At 46.8% G+C, this 22,280-nt stretch overlaps 1 protein-coding gene across 3 annotated transcripts in view; it reads left to right on the forward strand.

Moving 5' to 3' along the window:
* LOC137305711 (GATOR2 complex protein WDR24-like) overlaps positions 1-21,919 on the forward strand; it is a 44,404-nt gene extending 22,485 nt beyond the window's left edge. For all 3 annotated transcript variants that reach the window (XM_067974637.1, XM_067974636.1, XM_067974635.1), the window contains 7 exons: positions 2,441-2,618; positions 5,714-6,490; positions 9,018-9,142; positions 10,655-10,759; positions 11,880-12,217; positions 17,216-17,400; positions 18,500-21,919. In XM_067974637.1, coding sequence (XP_067830738.1) covers positions 2,441-2,618; positions 5,714-6,490; positions 9,018-9,142; positions 10,655-10,759; positions 11,880-12,217; positions 17,216-17,400; positions 18,500-18,668 — 1,877 coding nt within the window. In that variant the 3' untranslated portion in view covers positions 18,669-21,919. The remainder of the gene's footprint in view (positions 1-2,440; positions 2,619-5,713; positions 6,491-9,017; positions 9,143-10,654; positions 10,760-11,879; positions 12,218-17,215; positions 17,401-18,499) is intronic.
* Positions 21,920-22,280: the final 361 nt, after the last annotated feature.

The following is a 22,280-nucleotide window of genomic DNA, read 5'->3' on the forward strand; positions in this document are numbered from 1 at the left end:
TTAACACCCACAGAAGAAACCGTCTCTGGTCCTTTTAATTTTGTCGGGGGGAAGGGAGGGACGGAATGAAAACAGTAGCTGGGTATAAAGAGGTAGAGTCACCGGTTTAGACCGAGCTGCTGGTTTAGATTGATAAAACGAGTTTGACCAAATCCCCGGCCGCTTTACCTTTGGCTTGGAGCTGGCTTTGTGTGTCTTACACTTCCAGGAATCAGCAGCACTGAGGAGGGGGCGGAGGGATCACAAGGCAATGGAAGAACAGCTGTTGTATCCTGGCCCAGTGTTGATGTCCTTTCACCTTGGCAACGTTCCTCTAATACAGAAGTCAGCACCAATCTGCACTAAGATGCAATGAGAGGCTCTGGGTATAAACACGGAGGGAATTCCACAGAGTTCCATATCGTTCTACAATTTCAAATCCTAATAACTGAGCTCTCATCTGTCAGTAATAATAAGGTGCAGAAAATACACAGCAAGTCTAGCAGCGTCTATGTTTCAGATAAGACCCACCATCACAACTGACACTGCCAGGGAAGGGGAGAGGGTCAAATATACCAAGAGGACTCTTGTTTGAACTCTTGAACCTACATTGGCTCTCGGTCCGCCAGCGCCATAGATTTAAAATCCTCATCTTTGTTTTCAAATCCCTCCGTGGCCTCGCCCCTCCCTATCTCTGTCACCTCCTCCAACCCTACGACCCTCCGAGATCTCAGCGCTCCTCCAGTTCTGGCCTCTTGCACATCCCTGATTTTAATCACTCCACCATTGGCGGCCGTGCCTTCAGCTGCCTAGGCCCTAAGCTCTGGAATTCCCTCCCTAAACCTCTCTACCTCTCTCTCCTTCTTTAAAGCGCTCCTTAAAACCTACCTCTTTGACCAAGCTTTTGGTCAACTGTCCTAATATCTCCTTACGTGGCTCGGTGTGAAATTTTGTTTGATAACTGTGAAGCGCCTTGGGATGATTTACTACATTAAAGGCGCTATATAAATGCAAGCTTTTGTTATTATTGACCTCTACGTGTTGGTCACCCCTCTGTGTTTGGATCAGTCCAATAAAGTTAGTTTGCTGACTGGACTGTACCACTTTTGATGAAGGGGGTGACTGGCCCATTGTCCATTTCCAGTCTTTATTCAGATTATTATTGAGTTTGCTGGTTTTCTTTGCACCTCTAATCGTGTCAGTCAGTGACACTCCCGCCTCAGTCTCAGCAGGTTGTGAGTTCAATTCCCACTCCAGGATTCCAGCACATAACCAATTCCGACACTCCTGTGCAGTACAGAGAGGGGTGCTGCATTGCCAGAGGTGCCGTCCTTCAAATGAGACGTTAAACTGTCCACTAGTTCAGGTGGAGATCCCTCCTTCAACCAGCACCACCAACATCGGATTAACTGGTCAGTCATCTCATCGCTGTTTGTGGGATGTTGCTGGACATTTGCCGATATAACAGGTCACCAGACAAAACAATGTTTTGTGTGGAGTGCTTGTGACGTAGTGACACCACTATTCCAGGCCAGAATTGCGATGATTGAGTAAATTCCCCTGTCAATCACTGCTGTAAGTGACTGGGATTGATTTTATGCACATAATTTGTATCCTCCACTCACTGCATTTTTGCTGGAGAAATAATCCTGCTTTTATCGGGAGACGTTGCTGTAGTTTCGGTCACGAGTTCTGTTTGCTGTAGTTTGTCAAGACTTTTTAGATAGACTCTGTTTGCTGAGTAAATAGACTTTGCTGTAAAATAGACTGTTTGCTGTGAGTAAGTCCTGCCGTAAGTCCCACTCTGCCTCCAACTCATTGGCTGACACAGTGGTCTCAGTATTCACTGCCTTTTCTTTCACGAGGCCGCCTGTAACTCTGAATGCCTGGAGGCTGATTTTAGCTGTTAATTTAAATGAAACTGGTTCTCACCACACTTTCTACGTGTCAGCCTTGGCTCAGTGGGTAGCACTCTTGCCTCAGAGTAAGACAGTCATGGCTTCAAGCCCCACTCCAGAGACTTGAGCATGTAATCCTGACCGACAGTCCCAGTACAGTACTGAGGGAATGCTGCACTGTCGGAGATGCTGCCTTTCGGATGAGATGTTAAACCTCAAGGCCCCGTCTGCCCTCCTGGATGGACATAAAAGATCCCATGGCACTATTTTGAAGAAGAGCAGGGGGGTTCTCCCCGGTGTCCTGGCCAATATTTATCCCTCAACCAACATCATTAAAACAGATGATCTGTTCATTTATCACATTGCTGTCTGTGGGATCTTGCTGTGCACAAATTGGCTGCCCCGTTTCCTACATTACAATGGTGACTACAATTCAAAGGTACTTCACCAGCCTCCGAGTTGTAGCCCGGTTACACGTAGTGTAAAGCTCTCCCTCCCTGCCTTGGGGCCCTGTGTTAGTCCGAGCCCTCCGTGCCTTTACTGTGGTGCGCTGCCTCCTGCAGGTCAGTCGGAGAGCGTGCGCGACGTCCACTTCAGCGTCCGAGACTTTTTCACGTTCGCCGCCACCTTTGAGAATGGCAACGTGCAGCTGTGGGACATGCGGAGGCCAGATCGCTGCGAGCGGATGTTTACAGCGCACAACGGGCCCGTCTTCTCCTGTGACTGGCACCCGGACGACAGGTAGGACTGTAGGTAACGAGGAGGAAACATGTGTGTGCGTACTGATACACGTGCACACAACTAACGCAGATATATATGTATGCACACGGATGCATGTACACACACACAGACACATGCACACAACTAACACACAGATACATGTGCACACTCATGGATACACATTAAAGCACACAGATACATGTGCACGCACACAAGTCATACAATTAATGCACAGATACACATGTACACACAGGTAAAGGTGAATGCACACAGATACACATGCACGCACACAGATATACATGTATGCACACAGATACACATGTATGCACACAGATACACATGCACGGACATAGATACACATGCACGCACACAGATACACATGTATGCACACAGATACACATGTATGCACACAGATACACATGCACGCACACAGATACACATGTATGCACACAGATATACATGTATGCACACAGATACACATGTATGCACACAGATACACATGCACGGACATAGATACACATGCACGCACACAGATACACATGCACGCACACAGATACACATGTATGCACACAGATACACATGTATGCACACAGATACACGTGCATGCACAGATACACATGTATGCACACAGATACACATGTATGCACACAGATACACGTGCATGCACACAGATACACATGTATGCACACAGATACACATGTATGCACACAGATACACGTGCATGCACAGATACACATGGCTAATGCACATTGACCTTCAAAGCATCTTTGTGAAGATCACATGAAATAAATATGCAATATTTATGTTTTCATTTTCGCTTAAAAACGGTTAATCAATGCCTCCCCCCACCCCCCCAAGGCTCAGTGGGTAAATGTTCCGGCAGGTGTGAGCAACAGCCATACCGACCAGGAGGGGCCCAGTGTTTGATTCCTGGTTCTCTGCCTGAGTTCGCTGATCGAGGGGAAAATCAGCCAGCTCCTATTTGCTGTATAAAGACGCCCATTGAAAGGTGTGGGGTGTGTGGATGCTGGGTGAGGGCCAGATTGGTTTGGCTGTGATTCTTCCAAGGTTGCATAGCTACAGAAGCTCCCCAACAGCTCAGAGAGTTTATTCACTCAGCAGCTGATCCATAGATTCCTGGAAGGTCAATCCCTGGTCTTTGCTGCGATAACTGATCTCGGTCACTCTGAACAGCGATGTTATAAATGGCAGCTCCTGAGGGGCCGGGGGTTCTGGGGGCTGCTCGTGGACTAGTGAGTTTCTAATTATACCCACCGTGTGAGGAGGCAAGGTCAGCAGCTCGGTCAACCAGTGGCCTGGGGGTCAGGCCGCAAACCCCCACCCTCATCGCCCTGGTGCCAAAGCAAATTAAATATTAATTTTTCACAAAAAGCTTTCTTTGTGTTGAGTTAGCGGGCCAAAGCTAGGGCAGAGTTACAACCGGTCACCGTGCCTCCGAGCAGATGACTGGGTCCAGTGGTGTAGCGGTTATGTTACTAGACTAGTAATCCATGATCACCTGACTGGTAATCCAGGGAATGTGAGTTCAAATCCCACCGTGGCAGTTTGAGAATTTGAATTAGAATCGTTGAACCATACCACACAGGCCATTCAGCCCATTATGTCTGTGCTGGCTCTTTGAAAGAGCTATCCAATTAGTCCTCTGCTCTTTCCCTGTAGCCCTGCAATTTTTCCCCTTCAAATATTTATCCAATTCCCTTTTGAAAATTACAATTGAATCTGCTTCCCCCACTCTTTCAGGCAGTGAATTCCAGACCGTAAAAAAATTCTCATCTCCCCTCTGGTTCTTTTGCCAATTACCTTAAACCTGTGTCCTCTGGTTACTGACCCTCCTGCCAGTGGAAACAGTTTCTCCCCATTCACTCTATCAAAATCCCTCATAATTTTGAACATCTCTATCAAATCTCCCCTTGACCTTCTCTGCTCTAAGGAGAACAATCCCAGCTTCTCTAGTTTCTCCGCATAACTGAATCATAGAAAGGTTACAGCACGGAAGGAGGCCATTCGGCCCATCGAGTCCGTGCCGGGCCCTCATCCCTTATTAAATCAGAATTCAGTTTATTAAAACTGGAGATTAAAAGCTGGCATCAGTAAAAGTGATCATGAAGCTGTCGGATTTTGGTACAAACCCAACTACTTCACTAATGTCCTTTAGGGAAGGAAACCTGCCGACCTTACCCGGTCTGTGTAATAAACTGGATAGCCCGGTGGTGAAGGGTTGAATATTACAGCCTGGTCTTCAGTTGCTTCCAAGCCTTTATTCACAGGGATCCACATTACCCACTCCACACCCCGGATCAGCTGTCATATAAATGGATACAAGAGAGTTCCCAATTAATACGCACCACCTGAATACAATTAACACCAATTGATATAAATCATATGGATACAATTAACAGTCTGGGCCTATATGTGACTCCAGTCCCACACCAACGTGGTTGACTCTTAACTGCCCCCTGAAGTGGCCCAGCAAGACACTCAGTTATATCAAACCGCTACTCAGAGCAACGAGGGATGGGCAATAAACGCCGGCCTTGCCAACGATGGCCCCATCCTGAGAGTAAATAAATAAATAAATAAAATTAGCCAAAGTCTCCGCTCCTGATCTGCTGGTAAGTGTGGGCACTAGGTTAGAACAAGATGTGACATTCACCCCATGGTGTGACAGCCCCCTGACAATGACTGCCTGGGCTCGCCTTCACGACGGTGGCAAGTGTAGGGTGCGAGCGGTCAGTACGGGTCAGGACAGCTGAGCCCTCACACTTACAGAGGAGGGCTCATTAGTCAGGAATCGCGAGTGGGGCCTATGGCTGAGTTTTCACCTCCCTAGCCCAGGGACACTATTAGTGTGCCCGGTGTGTTCAGCTAAACCAGCTCAGAACCCGAGGCCTTTCCATCCAACATGGGTTGGTATCACGCCACACAGAACTCCCCAACAAAGATCATTCACCGAGTGGACGTGGGGAATTCCGGGGGACCTTTCTGAGTTGGCGATAGCACCGTGTGGAGTTAGTGTGTTGTGCACAAATACAGTAACCGGTCATGGGACCGGTGCTTGTCGGGTCGGTTTTGATTGCTTTATATTTCTCACGTAGGGGCTGTTTGGTAACTGGTGGCCGAGACAAAATGGTCAAAGTGTGGGACCTGACTGGTTATAAGGCCAGGGAGACCCACTGCGTTCAGACCATCGCCTCTGTGGCACACGTGCTGTGGCGCCCGGACAGAAAGTACCACATTGCCACCTGCTCCATGATGGTCGACCACAACATTTACGTCTGGGACGTTCGGAGACCTTACGTCCCCTTTGCGATGTTCGAGGAGCACAAGGACGTCACCACCGGCATCGCCTGGCGCCATGCCCACGATCCCCACTTCCTTCTCTCCGGGTCGAAGGACAGCACCCTCTACCATCATTTCTTCAAGGACGCCCAGCGGCCGGCCAGCCGCGCCATCCCGGAAGGGCTCTGCGTTGGCTTGTTTGGCGACGTGGCCTTTGCCGTCAAGGAAAGCCTGTGCTCGGCCGAGTCCAGCCGCAAGTCCTACGGCACCGACCGCCGCTATCCCTTCTTCTTCATCCGGAGGCAAGACCCCACCGAGCAGTTCACCAACGTGTCGAGCGCCCTCAACGTCTTTGAGACGCGGCCCGGCGCGGCCTCCATGGAGTGGTTCGCGGAGACGGCCAGGAGGTACTGCCTGAGCGGGGGGCCGCTGACGGAGCTGTGCGACCACAATGCAGCCGTCGCTCGCGAGCTGAAACGCTACCAGGTGGCGCAGATCTGGACGATGCTGAAGATCATCTACGCAGGGGCTTGTGCGGGTGCTGCGGGGAACATGGTGCAGGGCGCTGGCAAGGCGGGTCACCCCCTCAGCAGGTACAGTGTCCCACCTTCAGTGCGCCCTCAGACATGCAACATACTGTCCCACATACAGCACACACACATCACATGCAACACAGTCACACCAAACACAGTGTGCACATACATGCAACATGCATACCCTGTATAACATACAACATTGATACAGCATACATTACAAAGCACAACATACAACATAGAATAAACACAGCACAGTGCAACACGCACATGCATACAACATGCACGTCAGCCTCGAATCAGTGTGGCTCAGTGGGTATCACTCTCGTATCTGAGTCAGAAGGTCGTGGGTTGAAACCCCACTCCAGAAACTTGAGCACATAATCTAGGCCTACACTCCTTTATCCCTCAACCAACATCATTAAAACAAATTACCTGGTCATTTATCTCATTGCTGTTTGTGGGATCTTGCTGTGCGCAAATTGGCTGCCACGTTTCATATATTACAACAGTGACTACACTTCAAAAAGTACTTTGGTGTCTGTAAAGCGCTTAGGGACGTCCTGAGGTCACGAAAGGTGCTATATAAATGCAAATTCTTTCTTTATCACATTCAACAGATAATACAGTATATTTTACTCACACTGATTTCCCATTCTGGGGTTAAGTCCAAGCAATAACTAATAGTCATCATGGCTTGAAAAGCATTATTTTAAATTTCTAAAATGTAAACTGGACAAGGAAAATGCTACTTTTCCAGGTGTTTGTGTGGAAACACAGTGTCCATTGTCATGGCGCCAGACGGGATGATGACGCTCCTCCTGATATCAGTTGTCATGGCGCCAGACGGGATGATGACGCTCCTCCTGATATCAGTTGTCATGGCGCCAGACGGGATGATGACGCTCCTCCTGATATCAGTTGTCATGGCGCCAGACGGGATGATGACGCTCCTCCTGATATCAGTTGTCATGGCGCCAGACGGGATGATGACGCTCCTCCTGATATCAGTTGTCATGGCGCCAGACGGGATGATGACGCTCCTCCTGATATCAGTTGTCATGGCGCCAGACGGGATGATGACGCTCCTCCTGATATCAGTTGTCATGGCGCCAGACGGGATGATGATGCTCCTCCAGACATTCAGTAAAGTGCAGTGACTGTGATTTGCTGCCGCAGTTTTGTACTGTGGACTCAGAGCCACTGGTTGAAACCCCCCGCCCCCGACATGCTTCACTCAGCACAGCAGGAGATGGGAGGATCTTGCATCTGGGTCAGAAGGTTGTACGTTCGAGCCCCACACCAGGACTTGAGCACATAATCTGGACAGTGCAGCGCTGAGGGAGTGCCGCACTGCCAGATATGCTGTTCTTCAGATGAGACTGAGGTCCCGTCTCCCCGTTCAGGTGATTCATGTGGAGGTTTAAGATCCCGTGGCGTATTTGGAGAGTAGGCAGATCTCCCAATGTCTTGGCCAACATTCATCCCAAAACCAACATTGTCAAAACTGATTAACTGGCTCATTTGTCTAATTGCTGTTTATTGGAGTTGCAGGTTCCGAATGGCTGCTGCATTTACCTGTACTTCAAAAAGGAGCTCATTGCATGAGGTGTTTGAGACGTTGGGGAGGGCAAACAAGGCAAGGGAATACACAATAAATGGGAGGATACTGAGAGGTGTAGAGGAACAGGTGTGGAGTGCATGTCCACAGATCCCTGAAGGTAGCAGGACAGGTAGATAAGGTGGTTAAAAAGGCATATGGGATACTTTCCTTTATTAGCCGAGGCATGGAATATAAGAGCAGGGAGGTTATGCTGGAACTGTATAAAACACTGGTTAGGCCACAGCTTGAGTACTGTGTACAGTTCTGGTCACCACATTACAGGAACGATGTGATTGCACTAGAGAGGGTACAGAGGAGATTTACAAGGATGTTGCCAGGACTGGAGAATTTTAGCTGTGAGGAAAGATTGGACAGGCTGGGGTTGTTTTCATTGGAACACAGGAGGCTGAGGGGAGATTTAATTGAGGTGTATAAAATTATGAGGGGCCTAGATAGAGTGAATAGGAAGGACCTAGTTCCCTTAGCAGAGAGGTCAATAACCAGGGGGCATAGATTTAAAGTATTTGGTAGAAGGATTAGAGGGGAGCTGAGGAAAAAAATTTTCACCCAGAGGGTGGTGGGGGTCTGGAACTCACTGCCTGAAAGGTAGAGGCAGAAACCCTCAACTCATTTAAAAAGTACTTGGATGTGCACTTGAAGTGCTGTAACCTACAGGGCTACGGACCAAGTGCTGGAAAGTGGGATTAAGCCGGATAGCTCTTTTTCGGCCGGCACGGACACAATGGGCCGAATGGCCTCCTTCTGTGCCGTAACTTTCTATGATTCAATGATTCAACATGATAAATGCGAGTATCGAGGAGCCTTTTGTCCCGTCAGTTTGGGCCGTATTTGGACACAGATTCCAGGACTTGGCCCTCACCCACTGCACGACCCAGCCTCTCCTTTAGCACCTTCTGCCGTGTAGCGCATTGGTCCTGGTGGTGAAGGATTCTCCGCTTATTCTCTCCTCTCCCCCCTCCGCAGCTTCACTTTAAAAGACGGTACGACTGCATTAGGAGGTGAAGTCAAACTGGAGAGGTCCCGAATGGAGAACCGACAGGACAGCCTCCCCCTGGATTCAACCATCACCTTACTGCAAAACAACGAAGGTACCAAGTAACGTGCTGGCTTTATTTCCCCAATTTTATATCCATGTCTCTTGCTTGTTTCAAAATGACTTTGTGTCTTTCTAACGAACTGGCGGACCTCCCGTGGCATTGCTCGCGTTGTTTTATAATCCAGGAGACTCGTACAATGCATTGCACAGTGTATTCCTTCATTGGCTGCCTGTGGGATCTTGCTGTGTGCAAACTGGCTGTCCCAGCCATCTACAAAACAGCACTGATTACACTTCAAAAGTAATCCACTGGCTGTGAAGAGTTTTGGGACGTCCTGAGGATATGATGAGGGGCAGAGACTTGATCTAGGCTGACACTCCAGTTGCAGTACTGAGGGAACGCTGCACTGTCGGAGGTGCCGTCTTTCGGATGAGACATTAAAACAAGGCCCTCTCAGGTGGACATAAAAGATCCCACTGCACTATTTTGAAGAAGAGCAGGGGAGTTCTCCCCAGTGTCCTCGCCCAATATTTATCCCTCAACCAACATCACTGAAACAGATTACCTGGTCATGATCACATTGCTGTTTGTGGGATCTTGCTGTGCGCAAATTGGCTGCCACATTTCCTACATTACAGCAGTGACTACACTTCAAAAGTATTTCATTGTCTGTAAAGCACTTTGGAACGCCCTGAGGTTGTGAAAGGTGCTATCTTTCTAATAACATACTTGATCTCTTGTTGCTTTCCTCACAGACAAAAGAAATTGTCCTCTAGGAACGGTCACTCTGTTCATTATTCTTTCCGCCTCCCTTTCTCTCTCTATGACTTGCACACATTTTGTTTCATTGTCACCCTGTGTCTGTTTGTTGCTTTTTTCCATATCTCGTATTGGCGCTGCCAAAACTGGATGTTTTGTAATCTGTGCTGTCATCATCAAAGATCAAAAACATGAGGTAGGCCATTCAGCCCCTCTTTCTATAGACACCTAGTCCCCCATACAGCACCTAACGACCTCTTCAATGACTTTGTCTCCATCCCTTAGCCAGAGACTATGCCAGGTGCTGATCACATTTTCTGTGAAGTCTTCCTGACGTCAGCCCTGAACTTGCCTTTTCCCACTGTGTACCTACATAGGACACAGGAACAGGAGGAGGTCATACAGCGCCTCAGGGCCTGTTCCACCATTCAGTTAGATCATGGCTGATCTGTACCTCAATCCCATCAAGAGACAGGGAGCCTTTGCTCCTAACCCCGAGATTCTTTACCTAATAAAAATCTATCGATCTCAGTCTTGAAAGCTTCAATTAACCCCCAGCATCCACAGCCTTTTGGGGGAGAGAATTCCTGATCTCCACTACACTGTATGTGAAGAAATGCTTCCTGATTTCACTCCTGCATGGCCCGGCTCTAATTTTAAGATTCTGCCCTCTTGTTCTGGATTCCCGTTCAGAGGTAATAGTTTCTCCGTATCTACCCCATCGAATCCTTTTAACATTTTGCGGCCTGAATGGAAGTGATTAATTATCCCAGTAAAGTCCCTCTGCATTTCCCGTTCTTTCAGAAAACGAGGAGACGGAGGGCAGCGATGCCCCGGCAGATTATCTGTTTGGTGACGGAGAAGGTGATGAAGACGACTTCTTCATTGTTGACCATGAAACTGCGCCAGGTGAGTGAGTGAGTGAGTGTCGAGGAAACAGCCCCTTTACTCCAGCTGCTACCAGAAAGTTCTAACTATCAGGAAAGACTGAATGGGCTGGGGTTCTTTTCTCTGGAAAAGAGAAGGGTGAGGGGTGACCTAATAGAGGTCTTTAAAATTATGAAGGGGTTTGATAGGGTAGACATGGAGAAGATGTTTCCACTTGTTGGGGAGACCAAAACTAAGGGTCATAAATATAAGTCACTAAAAAATCCAAAAGGGAATTCAGGAGAAATTTCTTTGCCCAGAGAGTGGTGAGAGTGTGGAACTTGCTACCACATGGAGTAGTTGAGGCAAATAGCATAGATGCATTTAAGAGGAAGCTAGATAAATGCATGAAGGAGAAAGGAGTAGAATTTTATTCTGATAGGGTGAGATGAAGTAGGGTGGGAGGAGGCGCGTGTGGAGCACAAACACCAGCATAGACCTGTTGGGCCGAATGGCCTGTTTCTGTGCTGTAGATTCCAAGGGGTCCTGGGGTCAATCCTTGGGCTGTGCTAAGTCAGGGTGACAGTAAGGGGCATCACTATTGGCCTCGGCCTTGGAAAGGGAAAAATCAGGCGGGGTTCTAGACGGCCACCAGCTTCAGTTGGCTCTTTTTTTTCTCCCTTACTTGTAGGGAAGCTGTGAGATAGAGAACGTTCTCCCCTCCTCTCCTGAAGGTGCTGCTCCACACTGGGACGCGGTTCCACGATGCCACCAGCTCTCCACCATCTCCTCCGAGTGACCATTGTTCATGTGCGAGCCTAGGTAGTGTGTGTCGGGTAGAGGGCTAACTGACAATGGGGTGGGGGAGACCTTACAGCCAAGCCTGATCCTATGCAGGGATCACTAGATAGCAATCAGAAGCAGGAACCTTGGCTGTTTTACCACTGTGCAGCCCAGGATGAGCTGAAGTCAATCCAGGGCTACGAGGGCTGCTGTGGCTGAGCTCGGCTAATTTAGCCACAACAGGAATTAGATCTGGCTCTGTGTGGCTCAGTGTACCGGACCAGGAAGTGTCTACCCAGCGAACTACAGGGGGAGCCTCCTTTGGTAGAGGAGAACTTCCTTCACGATTGACTAAGTTGCTCGTTTTCTCTCTCTTCAGGAGAAGACCATGAGTTCATTCTCCCGCAGGAGGGCTTCCCACTACGACATGAAATCTTAGATCACCCAACAACCCTTGACCACCTGCAGGACAAGACAGACTCTCCCCACATCAGCGGCAACGAGGCGGATTCTGTCTCACTGACTCCGACCGAGGGCATTTCTCTCGTCTCTGTCTCGCAGCCGCCGTTTGAGCATGGCTTTTCCACCGATTACTTCAACCCCATCGTCAGGGACATGATGTGCTTCTACGCTGAGCAGGGAGACGTACAGATGGCGATATCTGTCCTGATTGTACTCGGAGACCGGATTAAAAAAGAAATCGATGAACAGACGCAGGTACGGCCAAACAAAAGCAGGGATAAAATCCCCCAACTTTCTCATCTCTACTCAATGAAATGATCCTTACTACTACAACAACAAGTTGCCTTTAACAGAGGCAACTATTGAATCTGCTTCCACCACCCTTTCAGGCAGCGCATTCCGGATAATAACAACCCAGAGAGCGGTTAGAATGTGGAACTCACCACCACAAGGAGTAGTTGAGGCGAATAGCATAGATGCATTTAAAGGGAAGCTGGATAAGCACATGGGGGAGAAAGGAATGGAAGGATATGGTGATAGGAGGCTCGTGTGGAGCATAAACACCGGCACAGACCTGTTGGGCCGAATGGCCTGTGTCTGTGCTGTTAATTCTGTGTAACTCGCTGCGTAAAAAGATTTCTACTCATTTCCCCCCTAGATTTTTTTGCCAATTATTTTAAATCTCTGTCCTCTGGTTACTGACCCTCCCCATCTACTCTACCAAAACCCCTCAATTTTTAAATCAGAATTCAGTTTATTAAAACTGGAAATACAAAGCTGGTATCAGGAAAAGTGACCATGAAGCTCTCAGATTGTCGTTCTGGTAAATCTCCTCTGCACCCTCTCCAAGGCCTTGACATCTTTCCTAAAATGTCGTGCCCTGAATTGGACACAATATCTGAGGCCTAACCAATGATTTATAAAAGTTTACCATAACTTTCTTGCTTTTTACTCTCTGCCTCTATTAATAAAGCCAAGGATCCTTTATGCTTTTTTAACAGCCTTATCAACTTGTCCTGCCCTCAAAGATTTGAGTACATACACCCCCAGCTCTCACTGTTCCTGCACCCCCCTTTAAAATTGTACCATTTAATTTATATTGCCTGTCCTCATTTTTCCTTCTAAATGTTTAACATTTAATCTTGTATCCATGGCCCCTCACTCTTGATCCATCAACAACTGGGAGCAGTCTGTTTCTGTTTACCCTGTCCCATCCTTTCATAATTTTAAAATTCTATCACCCCGTAATCTGTGTCGTTCCATCAGATGAATACACCAACTCATCCCATCAGTCTGCGCTGAGGTCAAAGGTCAGTGTGTAGCCCTTGCACCACCCACTCATTTATTTTATCCCTAAGCCTCTGGAATTCCCTCCCTAAACCTCTCCACCCCTCTCTCCTCCTTTAAGACGCTCCTTAAAGCCTAACTCTTTGAACAAGCTTTTGGTCACCTGTCCTATTACCTCCTTATGTGGCTTGGTTTCAGTTTTTGTCTGATTACGCTCCTGTGAAGCGCCTTGGGACATTTTACTACGTTAAAGGTACTACATAAATGTTGTTCTTGTAGTCAGATAGGAACAGGGAGAGGCCATTCAGCCCCTTGAGCCCGTTCCGCCATTCAGTGAGATCATGACTGATCTGTATCCTAACTCTATTTACCCGCCTTGGCCCCAAATGCCTTGGACTAGCAAAAATCTATCGATCTCAGATTTAAAATTATTAATTGAGCTAGCAGCTACTGCTTTTTGTGGGAGAGAGTTCCACACTCGTACCATCCTTTGAGTGAAGAAATAGGAGCAGGTGTAGGCCATACGGCCCCTCGAGCCTGCTCTGCCATTCAATCAGATCGTGGCTGATCTTCTACCTCAACTCCACTTTCCCGTCCTATCCCCATGTCCCTTGATTCCCTTAGTGTCTAAAAATCTATCGATCGCAGCCTTGAATATACTCAACGACTGAGCATCCACAGCCCTCTGGGGTAGAGAATTCCAAAGATTCCCAACCCTCTGAGTGAAGACATTTTTCCTCATCTCGGTCCTAAATGGCTGATCCCTTATCTTGAGATTATGACCCCTAGTTCTAGACTCTGCAGCCAGGGGAAACAGCCTCTCAGCATCTACCCTATTAAGTCCTCTAAGAATTTTATACACCTCTCATTCTTCTAAACTCCAGAGAATATAGGCCCATTCTACTCAATCTCTCCTCATAGGACAAGCCTCTCATCCCAGGAATCAATCTAGTGAACCTTCACTGCACCCCCTCTAAGGCAAGTATATCCTTCCTTAGATAAGGAGACCAAAACTGTACACGATACTCCAGGTGTCGTCACATCAGGGCCCTATTTAATTGCAGCAAGACTTCCTTACTCTTATACTCGAACCCCCTTGCAATAAAGGCTAACATACCATTTGCCTTCCTAATTGCTTGCTGTACCTGCATGTTAACTTTCGTGTACAAGGACACCCAAATCCCTCTGAATACCAACATTTCTTTGTCTCCCACCTTTTAAAAAATATTCTGCTTTTCTATTCTTCCCAAAGTGGATAATTTCACATTTCCCCACATTATACTCCATCTGCCACCTTCTCACCCAATCACTTAACCTGTCTATATCCCTTTGTCCTCTTCACAGCTTACTTTGTATTGTCAGCAAACTTGGATACATTACACTCGGACTCCTCATCTAAGTCTTTGGTATAGATTGTAAACAGCTGAGGCCAAAGCACTGATCCTTGTGGCACCCCACTAGTTACAGCCTGCCAACCCGAAAATGACCCATTTATTCCTACTCTCTGTTTTCTGTCCATTAACCAATCCTCAATCCATGCTAATATATTACCCCCAATCCCATGAGCCCTAATCTTGTGTAGCAACCTCTTGTGTAGCACCTTATCGAATGCCTTTTGAAAATCCAAATATACTATATCCACTGGTTCCCCCTTATCTACCCTACTAGTTACACCCTCAAAAAATTCTAATAGATTTGTCAAACATGATTTCCCTTTCAGAAAACTGTGTTGACTCTGCCTAATCATATTATGATTTTCTAAGTGCCCTGTAACTACGTCCATAATAATAGATTCTAGCATTTTCCCTACTACTGATATCAAGCTCACCGGCATATAGTTCCCTGTTTTCTCTCTCCCTCCTTTCTTGAATAGCGGGGTGATATTTGCTACCTTCCAATCCATGGGGACCGTTCTAGAATCTAGGGAATTCTGGAAGATCAAAACCAATGCATCCACTATCTCTGCAGCCACCTCTTTTAAAACACTAGGATCTAGGCCATTGGCCCAGGGGATTTACACAGAATAGATTTGTCGGCTTTTAGTCTCATTAATTTCTCCAGTACTTTTTTCTTTACTAATCTTAATTACTTTAAGTTCCTCACTCTCATTAGACACTTGGTTCCGCACAATTTCCGGTATGTTTTTTGTGTCTTCTACTGTGAAGTCAGATACAAAATATTTGTTTAACCTCTCTGCCATTTCCTTATTCCCCATTATAATTTCTCCTGTCTCTGCCTCTAAGGGACCAACATTTACTTTTGCTAATCTCTTCCCTTTTACATTATGTAGAAGCTCTTATAATCTGTTTTTATATTTCTTGCTAGTTACTCTTAAATTCAATTTTCTCCCTCTATCAATTTCTTGGTCATCCTTTGCTGATTTCTCAGACCCTTCCAATCCTCAGGTTTACTACTCTTTTTGGCAACACTGTAAGCCTCTTCTTTTAATCTAATACTACCCTTAACTTCTCTAGTTAGCCACTGTTGGATCACTTTTCCCGCAAAGTTTTTATTCCTCAAGGGAATGTATAGGATTGCTTGTCTACCGTCATATCTTTTAATCTAATTTCCCAATCTTAGCCAACTCGTCTCTCATACCTACGTAATTGGCTTTGTTTAAGTTTAAGATCCTAGTTTCGGACTGAACTACATCATTCTCAAACTCAATATGAAATTCTATCATATTATGATCACTCTTCCCCAGAGGATCCTTAACTATAAGAATACTAATTAACCCTGTCTTATTACACAATACTAAATCTAAAATAGCCTGTTCCTAGTTGGTTCCTTGACATATTGTTCTAAAAAAACTGTCTCAAATGCATTCCATGAACTTGTCCTCCAAACTACTTCTGCCAATTTGGTTTGCCCAGCCTTTATGAAGATTAAAGTCCCCCACTATTTAGGACATGTACCAGTGAAGTGTTTCCTAACTTCTCTCCTGAATGACCTAGCTCTGATTATAAGGTTATGTCCCCTTATCCTAGACTCCCCCACCGGCAGAAAAAGTTTCTCTGTATCTATCTGATCAATTCCTTTCAAGATCCTAAAAACCTCAATCAGATCACCCCTTAGTCTTCTATATTCCAGGGAATCTCTCGTAATTTAACCCTTGGCGAGATCTCAGTACAGACAGGTAATCAAACACACGCATGGCTCAGGTGTAAAAGCAGAGGACAGAGCTACATTTAGCCTCTTGATGGAGGTTCACTAGATTGATTCCTGGGATGAGAGGGTTGTCCTATGAAGAAAGATTGAGTAGATTGGGTCTATACACTCTGGAGTTTGGACGATCGAGAGGTGATCTCATTGAAACATAAGATTCTAAGAGGACTTGACAGGGTAGATGCTGAAAGGATGTTTTCCCTGGCTGGAGAGTCTCGAACTAGGGGACATAGTCTCAGGATAAGGGGTCGGACATTTAGGGCTGAGATGAGGAGGAATTTCTTCTCCTGAATATTTGGAATTCTCTACCCGAGGGCAGTGGATGTCGAGTATATTCAAAACTGAGATCGATAGATTTTTGGACTCTAGGGGAAATCAAGGGATATGGGGTTCGGGCGGGAAAGTGAAGTTGAGGTCGAAGATCGGCCATGATCTTACTGAATGGCGGAGCAGGCTCGAGGGGCCGTATGGCCTACTCCTGCTCCTATTTCTTATGTTGGGTGGGAGGAAATCAACCTGTCGCTTTCGCCCCTGTCTGGGACACTGAAGCCAGTGGCAGCAGCCCCAATGTTACCCTGGCTGTAGTTAGGTGGTTTTGTGCATGGATACAGATCAGCCATGATCTAATTGAATGACGGAACAGGCTCGAGGGGCTGAATGGCCTACTCCTGTTCCTATGTCCCTAGCTCCTTGGGAGTACCAGCAGTGCCCAGTTCTTTAATGGGGATTGTTGTAGCTATTTTGAGCAACAATGGGTGCAGCAGCAGGAATTACACCTCTTGATGTCTTTAAACCCAACAGGAGCACTGGTACACGTCCTACATCGACCTGCTCCAGCGCTTCCGACTTTGGAACGTGGCCAACGAGGTGATCAAACTGAGCACGTGCAGATCCATCAACTGCCTGAACCAGGCGTCGACGACCCTGCACGTGAACTGCAACAACTGCAAGCGGCCGATGAACACCCGAGGCTGGATCTGCGAGAGGCGAGTGAAATACGTGGCGGGTCACCCGTGGGCACTGGCTGCGTTCGGTGGCGGACTACGGGGAGTTTGGCCCCACGGTCGTTCAGCTGGTGATGGCAGTGTGAGCCTGTACAGACTTGAATGGGTTACTTGGGGCATGGTATTGTGGAACTGTACCCCAGAGTTAGATTACTTGAAATGGGGAAGCATCCTATTCCCCAGTGTTATTAAAAAGGAGAGTTGAATCATAGAATACATCACAGAAGGAGGCCATTCGGCCCATTGTGCCTATGCCAGCTCTTTGAAATAGCTTTCCCATTAGTCCCACTCCCATGCTCTGTCCCCATAGCCCTGCAAATTTTTCCCTTTCAATGTTAAATTAGGTTAGACTAGGCTTGTATTCCCTTGAATATAGAAGATTAAGGGGTGATCTAATTGAAGTGTTTAAGATGATTAAAGGAATTGTTAGGGTAGATGGAGAGAAACTATTTCTTCTAGAATAAGGGGGCATAACCTTAAAATTAGAGCTAGTCCATTCAGGGGTGAAGTCAGGAAGCACTTCTTCACACAAAGGGAAGTGGAAATCTGGAACTCTCTTCCCCCAAAAAGCTGTTGAGGCTGGGGGTCAATTGAAAATTTCAGAACTGAGAGTGATAGATCTTTGTTAGGCAAGGGTATTAAGGGTTACTGAACCAAGGTGGGTAAATGGAGTTAAGATACAGATAGTGCCTGTTCCACCAATTGACCGGTGGAAAAGGCACGAGGGACTCAATGGCCTACTGCTATTCCTGTTTATCCAATTCCGTTTTGAAGGTTACTATTGAATCTGCTTCCACCGCCCTTTCAGGCAGCGCATTCCAGATCATAACAACTCACTGTGTAAAAAATATTCTCCTCATCTCCCCTCTGGTTCTTTTGCTAATTACCTTAAATCTGTGTCCTCTGGATACCGACCCTCCTGCCAGTGGAAACGGTTTCTCCCCATTCACTCTATCAGAACCCCTCAAAGTGGTTAGTTTAGTGACGCTCTGCAGGAGAGGCAAGGGCTGCAGGACTATTGATCCCCTGAAATTTCAAATATATATACTTTTTATGATTCCTGTTTTTTTTTTGTTGCTAGGTGTCGCCGTGGAGCGAGCACATGTGCTGTTTGCCACCACGCAGTGAAGGGTCTGTTCGTCTGGTGCCAGGGATGTACTCATGGAGGACACCTCCAACACGTCATGGACTGGTTTCAGCTCCACACGCACTGCCCGACGGGATGTGGGCATCTCTGCGAATACACATGACGTAAACTCTTGCGACCTCGCGGAACACCAGGCGCGCTCCGCGACATTAGTGCACCAGGTGCCTGGCTCCACTGTGGAGATGCAGAGCGGGAGGAACTCAGTTACACAGGCCCCACAGCAAGTTTCTCTCTGGATCAGAAACATGACTGACTGTTTATCTGGGGAGTGAGAGCCATTGCAATGGAGACAGTTTGTTGCACAAGCACACGGCAGTAAAGACTGTGGACACACACACACACACACGAGCAGATTTCAGACACTGCGCACCCAGTACGAATCATTGTGGTGGTAGAGTAAGTTCACAAAGAGCACCACTAAAAGGGATAATATAAATGCGTTGAAGAGGCAACTAAGAAAAGAAACAGATTTGTATTTATGCAGCACCTTCTTATGGTTTCTGAGCCCCAGAGGCGGAAAGACTCCGGTTCAGTCCTTGCCCTGATGCTGATCTCGGTCAGTATAGCAGCTCGGGTGCTTCCATGGGCTCCAGTGTCCCTGGGCTAGGGAAAGAAGTCAACCAATGTCCCTGCACCCAATCGCTATCCTCTTTAAATAGAGCCATGGGATCTCTTATATCCACTGAGCCTCAGTTTACATCGAATTTACAGCACAGACACAGGCCATTCAGCCCAACTGGTCTATACCGGTGTTTATGCTCCACACGAACCTCCTACTCCATGTGGTAGCAAGTTCCACATTCTCACCACTCTCTGGGTGAATAAGATTCTCCAGAATTCCCTATTGGATTTATTAGTGACTATCTTATATTTATGGCCCCTAGTTCTGGTCTCCCCCACAAGTGTCTCGGTGTCCACTGAGCCTCAGATTAACTTCCCATCTAAAAGGCAATGCTCCCTCAGAACTGCCTTACGCAGCAACCTGGATTGATTGAAGTCTCTGCAATGGTGCATGAACCTATAACCCCTGGTTCAGAGGCGTGTACGATCATCGAGCACTCAAGTTAAAGTCAGAGAAAAACCGGCCAGTTCTCAATTGTCAGCCAGTGACTCCGGCTGGAAAACATTTGGACATCAGGCGAAGGCAGGAATGGTCTCAATTGTGATGCCTCTCCAAGTCAAACAGCTTGCTGACACTCATGGAAAAACTCCTCCATTGGGCAAGATAGCAGAGACTACTGCCATTTAATGGCACTGTACCCATTAAGGGTCAGCACCTTTAGGCGAAAAAGTTGGGCGGGGGGGGGGGGGGAAGGGGGGAAAAGATATTGAAACGGCTGATGACCATTACCCTTAAAGGTTTCACAGTTGTTATAGAGCTTTAGGAAGACGATCGTGGAATTTGACTTATCAAAGTCGTGTTTCCAACATTGTGATATCACCAGCCCACAATGTGGTGGTGGGGATGTGCATTATTAATCTACAGCATTGGTCTACACAAAGCTTATTTCTTGGAGCGGGGAAAAAAAAATTCAAGGTGCCTCCAGATTAGAAGCAGAGCAGGCGGTTTAGACGCACGGTTATAGAAAGAAAGACTTGCATTTATATAGCGCCTTTCATGACCTCAGGATGTTCCAAAGTGCTCTACAACCAATGAAGTGTAGTCACTGTTGTAACGTAGGAAACAAGGCAGCCAATTTGCGCACAGCAAGATCCCACATACTGGAATGAGATAAATGACCAGATAATCTGTTTCTTTAGTGTTGTTGGTTGAAGGATAAATATCCGCAAGGACGCTGGGGGAGAACTCCCCTGCTGTTCTTCAGAATAGTGCAGTGGGATCCTTTTACGTCCACCTGAGGGCAGACAGGGCCTCGGTTCAATGTCTCATCCGAAAGACGGCACCTCCGACAGCGCAGCACTCCCTCAGTGCTGCACTGGAGCCCAAGTCTCCAGGGTGGGACTCGAACCCATGCCCTTCTGACTCAGAGGCACGAGTGCTAGCACTGAGCAGAGCAGGAAATAATATGGTTAGAGTGTGCAAATGTAATTCATTCCCCCTTTTAAAGTCAGATATTCTGTCATTAACATTATAAATTCCTGTAACTGCCTATAGTGGTGCTGCAGCACCTCCACTGGTAGGAGAATGCAATTACATGACGAGTGTACATAAAGTTCCCATTATGAATGTGGAGGTAAAAATTTATAATGGAGAAGTTGACAGGAAATTCACATACCTGTAAGATTTTTTTTTATTATAGATGGTACGGTGGATTGTTGGGGCTGTACATTTTACATGAAGTATGCTTTTGTATAAAATGCACATGATTATATATACACACACACACACACACACACAAAACTGGTTTGTACATTAGATAAATGGGCCAAAGGCTTGAATCAAGGCTTCCTTCACCCATTGAAAACAATGGGAGGACCCATTGTGGTGCTAAGTCATACAGACCAGGATGTCCCTGGTTCTTACCCCAGTCTGTGCTGACTTGGTTGATCTCAGGACGGCAGGGGAAGGTGGCCTCAGCACCAGGGGCTAGGGGGAAAACAAAACAGCCAGGGTTCCCATGTCCGATCGCTATCCTGTGAAATCAGCTTAGGGTTGCCAACTCTGGTTGGATGTACCCATGAAGATATCATCACACCACCTCCGGCCTGTATCTGCCCCGCCCGGTCAAACAGCCTTTAGTCCCCCATCTCCAATATTTTTTTTTATAACTAATGAACAAAAAGTGTTCAAAAGAAAATGAAAAAGCTATTTTTTAAAATGCTCCTCTGATACTTTCTCCTGGGTATTGCTCGCAACAGTGTCCAGGAGATTAATCTTGAATTCCCACAGACTCCAGGACAATCCTAGAGGGTTGGCAACCCCTAAAATCAGCGGAGGGCATTAGGCTCAGCTGCAATGCGCTTCCGAGAGTCGACAGCTTCTTGACGCACTCTTAATTTTCTAGAGCAGAACATGAAGAATTGACACATGAACGAGGTGCTGGGGAACGGCCAGAACAAAAACAAACTGTGGCTCAGCCATCAGCAGAGCAGGCCAAAAAACTGGGGAATGGGGGGGTGGGGAAGATGAGGAACATCCCAGGCTGGTTTTCCAGGTCTGTGCTACCTCTGTTGGTATCTCAGAAGACTGCTCAGCACAGCCTCTGCCCCCACAACAACACTTCACTAAATTAACAAATAACCCATTTACTAAATTAATAACTCATTTAAAAACACAAGTCTCACTGGCATTTTCCTTGAAGCCAAGAAGGGAAAGCTTTTATGTCTGTAATGTTTTAACTAATGCAATGTTTTAATTTAAAGTGATCTTGCAAACTGCAGGCTTGCAACTGACTAGGTGTGGAATGGTGTTTCTCTTGGAAATAATTGCGACAGCTGCTGAATTTACTCAATTCTAACCCAAAGGCAGAGTTATTTAGCTTAATCTTTCAGGAGGTAACTGCGGGTTGATTTAGGATCCAGAAACATCGAAGCCTACACTGGCATTGCAGACATTCTTAATATACTGGGAGGTGGCACCTTGGGAATAGAATTCACTGCAAGTTAATATGGAGCAAAAAGAGCACTGTGAAGGGGTTCATTTGAAAATTCAGTGATTCCAAGTTGCGTCAACTCTTGCATTCTTGCCAATTTTCTCCCCTCCTCACGGTGTTGATTTCTTGCGGAGGTACAAGTCGAGTTCTAGTAGCTCACC

Source organism: Heptranchias perlo, chromosome 40, assembly GCF_035084215.1.
Source record: "Heptranchias perlo isolate sHepPer1 chromosome 40, sHepPer1.hap1, whole genome shotgun sequence".
Classification (NCBI taxonomy): domain Eukaryota; kingdom Metazoa; phylum Chordata; class Chondrichthyes; order Hexanchiformes; family Hexanchidae; genus Heptranchias; species Heptranchias perlo.